Source organism: Ranitomeya variabilis, chromosome 2 (genome assembly GCF_051348905.1).
Source record: "Ranitomeya variabilis isolate aRanVar5 chromosome 2, aRanVar5.hap1, whole genome shotgun sequence".
Taxonomy (NCBI): Eukaryota; Metazoa; Chordata; class Amphibia; order Anura; family Dendrobatidae; genus Ranitomeya; species Ranitomeya variabilis.
In genome coordinates this window covers 758,706,557-758,718,858 of record NC_135233.1, presented here as the reverse complement: position 1 = coordinate 758,718,858, position 12,302 = coordinate 758,706,557, and the positions used below count along the sequence as shown (strand labels likewise).

Here is a 12,302-nt window from a genome sequence, read left to right as displayed (position 1 = left end):
ACTAAGCATGTGACTTATGAAGGTAATTCTTTGCACCAGAATTCGTAGGGGCTTCATAGCAAAGAGGTGAATAGTTATGCACATGCCAATTTTTAGTTATTTGATCCCATAAGTTTAATTTATGGCTATATTTTTCTCACTTCACCAACTTAGACTATTTAGTTCTGATGCATCACATACGAATCGGATAATGAAAATATTTAAAGCGAGCCTGCAGTATTGTGCTCAATAAACTATAGACACAGTCAGATTGGCACTGCACAGTAGAATCTATCAGAACGCCGCCGGCGTCATTTTGATGGAGTCAGATTTTCTTTTTCCTCCAGCAAAATGGCGCTGATGGTGGCGCCTGCGCAGTAGCATCTATCGGAATGAGAATCTCATTAACTGAAAACTGCAAATAAAGATTAAACAGCAACCACAAGATGGATTTCATCAACCAAGGTATCATTTTAGTCAGTATAACGGCGCCGACCTGACACTGTGTGTAGGCTACTGTTCATAATCCTGCTGACAGGTTCCCTTTAAACACAGGTTGTAATGTTGCAAAATAGGTGAAAAGCCAATACTTTCGCAAGCCACTCTATATAACGTGCCACCTCAGCTTAAAGGGACTGAAGAGTTGAAATGACAAATTCTGTGAGAAAAAGCTAGAGCTGACAATTTAACGCCAACACATTATGTAGTTTATAGACAATTAGAAAAATGAATTCTTTATAGTTTTCCACCCAAATCAAAACACTCTAAAAGTTTTCATTTTAATCGCGCAGATGATAATGTTCTGCTTCTTAGCCAAACATATAATAAGTACATTAAGATTTGTGTTGAAATGTTTCTGTAACTCATATTATAGTAATTATTAAATGAAAGACTGAGCACATTTCACATTGTGTAAATTAGTGACTGATATTGAAATTCATGTGCATGACTTCACAAAGTGAAAAAAGGAAGTGGAGTTGGTGTATGAATGATAATTTATCAGTCTCCTCAATTAGGAATAAATACTTGTTCTTTGTGCTATAGAATTAATGGGCCAATCCACATGCACACTTGCTTTTTACCTAAACTAATTAATGATATGCTAAGTTCTCCCAGTTTTCTAGATAATGAGCCCCAACATTCAGTTCTTGCACTGTACCAAACAGTTGATGACCTCAGTCTGTGAAAAATATTGATCTTGGCGTTATCTCTTTTAATTTATAAAAAAAATCAGTATAATGATGTAGCTGTACAGCTGACTCCAAGACTTTACATAATACCAATATATGTAATAATACTCATTTTCAGCTCCTGATGTATAATATGACAATGTCAGTTGAAAACCATGGTCCCAATTTATAACATTCTCAACTCAAATGCAAAGAATTAGCTAATGATCTTTTTTCCATCATACATACAGCACCTTTATACAGTTCACTTATGAGAACTAAAATATAATACTATAATTTCAATTTCATAGAATTTATGTTAAATGGAATCTGTCACCAGATTTTTACTACCTCATCTGAGATCAGCCTGATATAGGCAACAAGATCCTGAAACCAAAGATGTATTACTTAGTTTACTTGGTGCAGCCATTTTGACACAATCAAAATGTATACTTACAGAATGTAGCAAAGCTGAGAAAGCTAACTCTGCCCATACCAGACTCTGTTGTGCATAGTTTGTTGACAATGAGCTGCTTATCACAGGAGAGGGCGTGGTTGGACTAGCTTGCATTCTGTGTTGTAGTCCATTCAGTGATAATCACCCAGTGATAAAATCTTCAGTGTATGTAAACAACACCACTCAGCCTGATATGTGACACTTCATTGAAATCTGTGTTCTAATAGCTAGCTCATGCTTGTGTGAGATGTGTGTCAGCCCACCAGGGCTGTATAATTGAGGATACTTGTACACACGCCTGAATAATCCCTGTACTTGCTGCAAATATATTTGTTTCTTTATAGCTAATTTTTTTAACTGGCCACAAGATGTCACTTTTGTTGAACATGGATAAGAAACTGTTTTATGAGCTGTTTTAAGAGGGTTATATAAAATGAAACACAGGAAAAGGAAGCACAACCATCTTGTGCAGGGTCTGCAGGAATGAGGGGTGAGTGAAGCTGTGCTGGAGAAGGATCTGATTATATCCTCTCGTGACAGTACCCAACTGAGTTAGAAGTGACGGCAGGTTGGAGCTGAGCTGGTCCGGGATCCGAACCTGTCTTGATGTGAGGGAATTCCTGTCGTACAAGCTGTTAGGGAACAGAAGGGACTGGGACCTGGAGAGAGAGGTGCTAGGCCCCGTGAGTCACACCACAAGCATCCTTGGTATTTGCTCACCGGCTGGAGGAGCTCCACCTGCATATGCTGATTATTTTGTAAGGGGCATGCCAACAGGTAAATTTACGTAGAGAATATAACAGAAACAGTTCTCTTGGGTGCCGAGCTGTTTGGCACAGAGGATTTAGCCTTCTGGGTAAATATTTGTTTGATGTGTTCTCTTGGTGTGGTTATCAAAACCAAGTAGGAAGGATTTCAACTCTAAGTAAAACAGTTACAGAAAGTGGACTGTGTGAAATTGGTTCTTTTCTGATCTGTGACTCAGGTGTTTCATGAACAACACCCTCGGTGCATAATTTATGCTTTCCTCAGATTACATTGCAAAAAACTGCTGACAGATTCCCTTTAAGGGGAACCTGTCAGCTGTTTCATGCTGTCTCAACCATTTTCTGTCATGCTGTGACCGTCTGCAGCTATGCTAGGAAATTATGGAAGTTGTAGTTTTAAAACAACTGGAGAGCCACAAGTTGACGAGAACTGTCCTAAACTGCTTACAATTCTTTTAAAAGCTATAAAAAGTAAGGTCAAAATTGCTGCTATCTGGTAGGTCCAATTTGTTCTGTTGTCAAAATAACATAAGCCTCGATTCAATGTTCACTTTTTTTAAGTTCCATTCCTTTTTTTTTGTCTTGTGGCACAAAGTAAAAAATGGTCTGTGTTCTGTCTTTCAAATGTTTTTGTGACTTTTGGGGCCAAAAGTTGCACATTTCTCAAGATGGCTTAAAAATTCTGAAAAATACTGGTGTCCTCAAAAATACATCGGGGGGGAACTGAAGTGGAGTTGCGCCACATTTTACAGCTGTTTAAAATGTCGTAATTTCTGATTCAGGCAAAAGCATCTGGAATCATAAAACTCTGGCCATAAAGCTGAAGACAAAAAAATCCAAGCAAGAACATATAAAATAGACTTCAAGAAAAAGATCAAAAACAATAATGAATTTGGTGCAAATAAAATTACAAAGCACACAAAACTACACAAAAAACAGGCCCAAAGGCAACAATGATCCGATGCTATAGCCCATGATAGGAAGAATATATTATATAATCAATATTATAATTGAATATTCTAATATATATTATTAGATATATCGGTAGATTTAAGGAATGTTGATAGTATGTACTCTGACAGCAGCATGAGGTAGGAACTGAGACCCTGACTTCAGCAATGTATCACTTAGTTTACTGGGTGCAGCAGTTATAATAGAATCACTGTTTTTTCTCTGCTGCAGATCTAGCAGAGCTTAGTTGTTGGGATGTGATGTGTATAGCTCCACCCGCACCACAGATTTATGTGTACACTGTATGGAGACAGAGAGCTACTAATCAGTGTGGGGCGTGGTTGGACTTGGATGCACACGGCCAATTGTCCTGTAGTGATAATCTCCTGCTGATAAAACACTGATTGTATTGAAACTGCATAGCAGAGCCTAGTAAGTGATACATCGATTGTAATCAGTCTCTGTGGCTACATTATGGTGCTCTGAGATTACATAGCAAAAACCTGGTGACATATTCCCTTTTAACAGAATAGATACAGTTGCCCATATAGTGGCTACAATGTGGCTGGAAGCTGTGTCCAAGTAAGTGATCAGCCTTTTTACCAGTTCCTAGGCAGGGAATCATTATTATAGTATTAATATAGAAGATTTATGGATTGACTGGACAACATTGGGATTAAACTCAGAAAATGATTATGGTATTTTTATTCCCATCATAGTGCCACAATATGGTTTGTCTTTATACGTTGACTTTGCTCTAAGGTCATGATAGTCTGCAGATTTCCCAATGGGGTTTGTCTGACAGATTGTATTGGGAATGATATCACAATAGTGTTGGCCTTTATTTCGAGTTACATTTTAATGAATTCTGAAGTTTCATTGTGTTGATGTTACAATAATATTTGACTATATGCGTAGACAATATTCCAGTGTAATTGTCTCATAATAAACCTTCTCTTAAAGGGGTTGTCACTTTTTACAATAGCCCGGTCTTGAACTAGTTAAAAAAAATGAACCCATGAGTATTTAATGCTTAAAAAATGAAAAAATAAATAAGCATTTAATAATGAGCCAGAGGTATTTAATAAAACTTGAAACTAGTAATGCGTAATGCATAAGTAATAGGAAGCCCTTATTGCTTCAGAGCCGCCTCTCCCCTGCTCTCCGAAGTTCTTTGGTGACAGAGCTGCAGCAGTGACAATCTGTCTACAACATATGACCGCTGCGGAGTTGTACTGTCTACTTCAGCACGACAGCTGAGGTCCAAATAAACACTTCAAGATTTAAAGGGAACCTGTAAGCAGGATTGTGCACAGTAACCTACAGACAGTGCCAGGCTGGCGCCGTTATACTGATTAAAATGATACCTTGGATGATGAAATCCGTCTTGTGGTTGTTGCTGCTGTATTGTATTTTCAGTTTTGAGTTAATGATATGCTCATGCTTCGGGGCGGCCTGTGGAGGGGGTCTTCATGTGGTGCTCTGCTTAGGTATTCATGTGTATGGCTTCTGACAGGTCACTGATCCCTCACTGACCTGCCCACTTGTTTACATAATTAATATATGTACATACTGCAAAAAAGAAACCTTCTGCAGGCAAGTGTCAGCCATGGTGCCTGCACTGCAGCATAATCGCATGTGTAGTTAATAACTGTGCTTGAGATTTTAATGAGGAGTATGCAAAAAAAATCAATTTTAAAATGGCGCCCACCACGCCTGCGCAGTAGCAGCTATCGGTGTATGTAGATGATCCGATAGCTGCTATTGCGCATGCGCCAGCGATGTCATCTCCAAGATGGGACCGCTGGTCCTGGCTATCTGCGTCTGGTTACAGAAACCCCTGTACTGATTAGATCTGCTTCACCTTCCTGTTAGCAGTGAAGGTTTTCCTTGCTCTGTTATTGCAAGGGTTAATCAGTTCTGTTTATCTCCTGGAGTTCTCAGTTCTGAACTGTCTCAGCTGTTCTGTGTCGGCCTGTCCTCTGGTATACATGCTCAACACTGGCACTTGGGAGATGCCAGTGAAAGCTCGCACTTCCTGGTTTGGGGTTGAAGGAGACTTCTGATGTAGTAGCAGTCAGTTGGTGTTGTTTTCAGAAGAATTCTGCATGAATTTGGTTGGTGTATTCATCCTAATCCTCTTCCCATTTGGTTTGTCCCTCCTACTGTTCCCTTGATTTCAATTCAATTGTTTTGGGGGTCTATCTGAATGAATTAGAATTGTTAATCTACACACTGACATATGAGGAGAAACACAATATAATTAGGAAGCTCTATCAGTTTTAACTATCTAATAAATCTATCTACCTATTTATTATTGGTCATTTTTTTTCAGCTTTTTCCTTTTCTCTTCATACTAATGAAATAACCTACTGAGTTTTTAACCATCCTTCCTGGGCCCAGCAATGTCATTTGCTACTGCTCCAGTCTCTGACGATTGGCTGGAGCGCTGACGTCATGTCAGCAAACGTTAGTCTTATTGACTCATGTGTTCTACATTGGTATAGCTACCGAACCCAGCGATTTGCTACAGTTGTTATAAGGGCTGAAAGCGTGGCGTTACCACTGCCTCAGGTCAACGAAGAACGGAACAACCACAAAGAAGCATGGCTGCACCTAGGGAGCTGGAGAAAAAGCTCAGTTTGTTATTTCATCAGTGTCTGAGTCTGTAACAGTTAAAACAATACAACGTCTTTAAGATCGCTTCCTAAACTGTTATTACTAGCAATGATACTTTTTGATGAAAATCAAATTCTATCACAACCCTGATGTATAAGCATCATTGCCATAGTTTACGGTGGATGCAATAGGAAACATCAGCAAAATGTGGCACAGCAACACAAGTGAGAAACGTGCACTCCGTTATCTAAATAAAGCACGGATTCTAAGCAGTTAATGCCATGTGAAAGTCAAGCTGAAATACCATAGTATACCTTTCCTCCACTTCGCAGTTTATTAACTGTCCATAATTCTTTTATCTTTCAGGAACTAAATAGCTTTAATTACTTGGACTTGTATAAATTGGCTGACTTGTTCAATCTGACACTGCTGGAGACAGCGGTGGTGGACTTTCTAGTAAAGCACCTGTCTGAGCTTCTGAAAAATCACCCTGAAGAAATTCTTGCACTCCCCTTCCGTCTGCTCAGAGAGGTCCTGGAAAGTGACCAACTAACATCACTTAGCGAAGAGCAGATTTGGCAGGTGAGTAATGTTAAACCTCGTGGAGATATACCAAGTTCTACGAAAGATACTAGACTTTCTGTTTGTATGTCAAGCTCTTACCTTTGTTACATAGCAGTGTTTGATTCCAAGATTCAAGAAATTCACTATATGAGTCAGCATACTAAGGTTGCGGTCAATTACTGATTAGGACCACCCACCGGACTCGAAAGCCCACCAGGAGATGGGATTACAAGATATACTAGATCTTTTCCCAGAAATGTTATCAATTATATCAATCAGTTTAGCTCCTTCTGCTCTATAACATGTTGCACATTCATATAACTCTGTGATCAGTGGGAAAGTTTTCCAACTTCATAGGACATAAAATATATAAAAACAAAAATAGCTTTGTATTATTTATATTTTTAGTTATTATTCCATTTACATAAAACTTCCCAGGTAATAGCCCTGCCATTTTGTTTTTAGATATTTTAGAAAAAGGATAAACTTAGGTTATGCAATTCCGCAAAACACAAAGGCTATAAACAGCACTTTTTATATTAGATAGTGGTATGAAAATAAAAAAAAAAAAGACCTCAAAAAACATTTTTGGAAACATTCTTAAATCATCCTTAATAGTATTCCAAGAGCAAAGAGGAGGCAGAGCAGAGCTATGATGGCAGAAAGCCAGCTGAGAAAGACTGCACTGCCTGTGATCTACCATGGTCGCGGGAACCACAGTAGGACAGGTCCAATGGCAACAGGAAGGGAAATGGAACTTGGAGGGGGGCATCCTCTGGGCGGGGTTGTGATACATGTAAAACACGGCAAAGTTACAAATGAGTTAGATTTACACAAGTTAATAAGTATGGACACGTTTTTAGACCACATTGTGAAGTTGGGAATAATCCTGCTCTCTCCATTGTCTGCTCCTCTTCTCAGAGACGTCACCTCTGTTGTGGCTAGCCAGCTTTCTCCATGCTTTAAGACTGAGTCGGAAGTCTATTTTACAGTGTAAGCCTATGGAGCTTCGCTCTGATTTTCCATTGACTGACATTGTAAAAGAACAGAGCGCAGCGTGTCCCGTAGAGTTTGCAGAGTGGTAACGTCACTCAGAAGAGAAGAATGATGCTGGACACCGGAGAGAGCAGCCAAGGTGAGTACATTAATACACTCACACTACATTACATGTACATATACACACATTTAGTAAAAAACAATACATGAGAATGTTTCTAAAGCATTACTGTTGTTTTTTTATTTCCTAGATCGATAGTAAACATGAAAATAAGAAAGTTTGTAATGTATCTTATCAGAGAAATCTGCTTCTTTCTCTGCCAAAATTGATCAGTCATTATCAAAATTCTCAATTCTAAGGGTACCGTCTCACAGTGGCACTTTGGTCGCTACGACGGCACGATCTGTGACGTTCCAGCGACATACGTATGATCTCGCTGTGTCTGACACGCTACTGCGATCAGGGACCCCGCTGAGAATCGTACGTCGTAGCAGATCGTTTGAAACTTTATTTCGTCGCTGTATCACCCGCTGACATCGCTGCATCGGCGTGTGTGACGCAGATGCAGCGATGTCTTCACTGGTAACCAGGGTAAATATCGGGTTACTAAGCGCAGGGCCGCGCTTAGTAACCCGATGTTTACCCTGGTTACCATTGTAAATGTAAAAAAAAATAAAGACTATATACTTACATTCCGGTGCCTGTCACGTCCCCGGGCGTCCTCTTCCCTGCACTCCTCCTGCATCCTGTGTCAGCGCCGGCCGGCTGTACATCAGAGCACAGCGGTGACGTCACCGCTCTGCTTTACGGCCGCACTTACACAGGATGCAGGAGGAGTGCAGGGAAGCGGACGCCCGGGGACATGACAGGCACCGGAATGTGAGTATGTTTTTTCTTTACATTTACAATGGTAACCAGGGTAAACATCGGGTTACTAAGCACGGCCCTGCGCTTAGTAACCCGATGTTTACCCTGGTTACCCGGGGACTTCGGCATCGTTGGTCGCTGGAGAGCGGTCTGTGTGACAGCTCTCCAGCGACCACACAAGGACTTTCCAACGATCACGGCCAGGTCGTATCGCTGGTCGTGATCGTTAGAAAGTTGCTGAGTGTGACGGTACCCTAAGGTAAAATCTGTATTCAGTGAAGACAGGCTTTCCAGATTCTGAGATTGGAGATGGCAGCTGCTACTGATAAGATTCTATGTAGAGGGGAGGACACAAGATGGGGAGCACTGTCTCTAGCTACTCCCTCCTCCCGTCTACATAGAATATTAGATAAGATATATTACAAAATTGCTTATTATTTTCATGTGTACTATTCATTTATTACATTAAAACTAAACGGCGGTTACTCTTTAAGATTGCTTATTATGCCCTCCCAGCATATAATATTCTTTAGAATTTTGCCTTTTTAACTTTTCTAAAAGAATATTTTATAGTATATTTTAGCTTGAAACTATAAAATCTGTGTCACATCTGATTATGCAGAGACATTTTAGTCTCACGGGAAAACTAAAACAAAAGAAGCTGAAAAAATACAGGCATGCCGATACATTAAAGATCCATATTAAGTACTGTCATTTTACCCTGCTTTACTTATATGCAGTCATTGATTTGAATCCATTATCTATCTATATCTATCTATCTATCTATCCCATATCTATCTATCTCTCATATCTATCTAATAACTATCTATATATCATCTATCTCTCTATCTAATATATATTTATATCAATTTCTTATCTACCTAATATCTATCTTCATATCTATCTATCCATCTATCTAATATCTGTCTATTTCATATCTACCTAATATTTTTATATATCTCCATATCTATCTATCTCATAACTATCTATCAATGACCTCTCTATCTCATATCAATCTAATAACTATATATAATCTATCTCTCTATTTACCTAATGTCTATCTAGTTCATATCTACCTAATATCTATCTATCTCCATATCTGTCTATCTATCTATCTATATTTATAAGCACTGACCCCAGGTTGAATGGTAAACGTTGGTGGACAGCCATTTTCAGGTCTCTCCTGAGACGCTCAATTGGGTTTAGGTCAGGGCTCTGGCTGGGCCAGTCAAGAATGGTGACAGAGTTGTTCTGAAGCCACTCCTTTGTTATGGGTCCAGAGCACTCTGGAAGAGGTTTTCATCCAGGGTATCTCTGTACTTGGCCACATTCATGTTTAGTTCAATGACAACCAGTCGTCCTGTCCCTGCAGCTGAAAAACACCCCATAGCATAATACTGCCACCACCATGTTTCACTGTTGGGATTGTATTGGCCAGGCGATGAGCAGTGCCTGGTTTTCTCCACACATACCGCTTAGAATTATCGCCAAAAAGGTCTATCTTCGTCTCATCAGACCAGAGAATCTTATTTCTCATAGTCTGGGAGTCCTTCATATGTTTTTTACCAAATTCTATGCGGGCTTTCATATGTCTTGCACTGAGGAGAGGCTTCCGTCGGGCCACTCTGCCATAAAGGCCCGACTGGTGGATGGCTGCAGTGATGGTTGGCTTTGTGGCACTTTCTCCCATCTCCCTACTGCATTTCTGGAGCTCAGCCACAGTGATCTTGGGGTTTTTCTTTACCTCTCTCACCAAGGCTCTTCTCCCAATATTGCTCAGTTTGGCTGGACGGCCAGGTCTAGGAAGACTTCTTTCTGGTGGTCCCAAACTTCTTCCATTTAAAGATTATAGAGGTCACTGTGCTCTTAGGAACATTGAGTACTGCAGAAATTATTTTGTAACCTTGGCTAGATCTTACCACAATTCTGTGTCTGAGCTTTTTGGCCAGTTCCTTTGACCTCATGATTCTCATTTGGTCTGACATGCACTGTGAGCTGTGAGGTCTTATATAGACAGGTGTGTGCCTTTCCAAATCAAGTCCTATCAGTTTAATTAAACACAGCTGGACTCCAATGAAGGAGTACAAACAAATCAAGGAGGATCACAAGGAAATGGACAGCATGTGACTTAAATATGAGTGTTTGAGCAATGGGTCTGAATACTTATGACCATGTGATATTTCATTTTTTCTTTTTTATTACATTTGTAAAAATCTCTACATTTCTGTTTTTTTTTTTCAGTCAAGATGGGGTGTAGAGTGTACATTAATGAGAAAAAAAAGAACTTTTTTGAATTTACCAAATGGCTGCAATGAAACAAAGAGTGAAAAATTTAAAGGGGTCTAAATAATTTCTGTATCCACTGTATATATATATATATATACACACACACACACACACACACTCTGAGTGACAGCCTTTTGTAGTGTCCTCTTATTAGTCCTCATTGCCATCTAACTGAGGGTTACTAATACGATTAGGCATAGGCTTTAGAACTATTTTATTGCTGGAGGGTATTTTCTTTTATTAATGGTCATTGGAAATGAATTAAGTATGACTATAAATATGAACCAGTATAGGAGAGCGCTCAGAAAGCAATAAGGATCTATTTTGCTTTATCTTAGTAAATAAGTAATTCCCCCCTTAGAAAAACCCAATAGAAAAGAATCAAATTTAGCCCTATTTTATTGCCAGAAGTGTAGCCAAGTTCATCATTTTTGCAAAGGTTATACTAGTAATGCAATATACGATGGATGAATCTAATATGCAACAGAGGTGAAGATTGGAGAGAACTGAGGATTAGTGTCAGGGTGTTTTATATAAGCAGTACATGATGGACAGGCTGGAGACAGATCTACAGAATCTCATTAAATTGCAGGATTGTTCATTGCTGACTATTTTCAGTAAAATAAAGTAGCCGTAGACTTTGACAAATCTCCATTCTATATATAATAAATTACATTTGTAAAGACACATGCAGTTTTTTTATTGAATAGTTGATGATTCTTAATAAATGGGCTTCAGAACTTTCAGTTTCTTTAATACTTAACCTAATTATCACCCATTTCTTCACAGCTACTGATTGAAATAATTTACTTATTGTTAGGTCAGTTTAGATTTTAAAAATGTCGTATTAAAATATGTATGATTAAAAAATTAAGTAAGAAATAAAAATGATCTATATATACACAATCTCTCTCTGTAGATTTTATGTGCGAGTTGCTCATTAATTATTATTAAGGGTGTATTTTCCTGAATGCTTTGAATCCAGCAACTAGAAATTCCGATTTTCTGCCGATTATTTCAAACGCGCAACTGCAAGCTCTCAAGATCAGACTCAGAAGATCATTTACAGAGATAACCAGTTATGAGTCTGATCATTTTATGTGGGCATTTGATATTTGGTTGTTTTACTGGAGGGTTTCTATTCTTACAATAATAAAAAAAAACACTCAGCCAAGTAATTTTCATTCCCAACTGTGTTCAAAAAATTATTTTGTATGCTGGAAGAAAAATAAAAAACAGGCATAAAATTGAGAACTTATATGATAAGGATGTATTCCCAACCACCAGAAGACTATATAAAGAAAAAGAGAGGGAATACAGCTCACCCGTTAAGCTGCTTGTCTTTTAGCAGGCCTAGAATACTGATCCTAGTACCTGGATCAGCGAGTAATGGTAAATCAGAAAAGTTACAATTCCAGCACCTGATGTAAAAAATTAATTTGTGTATTTAATCCTGGTTAAAAACACTTATAGCTATATGTCGTGGTCATAAGCAGAGTCACCGCGTTTCAGGTGTTTGCACACTTAGAGCTGTGAGTAGTGGTGGACACGTTGAATCTGCTTATGACCTGCGCATATGGCTACCGTATATGAGTTGTCTACCACCAGATGGCCTAACAAATAACTTTATTCACTTGGTTCTTTTT

The 12,302-nt window shown here is 38.9% G+C and overlaps 1 protein-coding gene across 5 annotated transcripts in view; it reads left to right on the top strand.

Annotated features, from left to right (window-relative positions):
• KLHL32 (kelch like family member 32) overlaps positions 1–12,302 on the top strand; it is a 400,890-nt gene that overhangs the window by 253,260 nt on the left and 135,328 nt on the right. For all 5 annotated transcript variants that reach the window (XM_077289687.1, XM_077289686.1, XM_077289688.1 and 2 more), the window contains one exon: positions 6,309–6,524. In XM_077289687.1, coding sequence (XP_077145802.1) covers positions 6,309–6,524 — 216 coding nt within the window. The remainder of the gene's footprint in view (positions 1–6,308; positions 6,525–12,302) is intronic.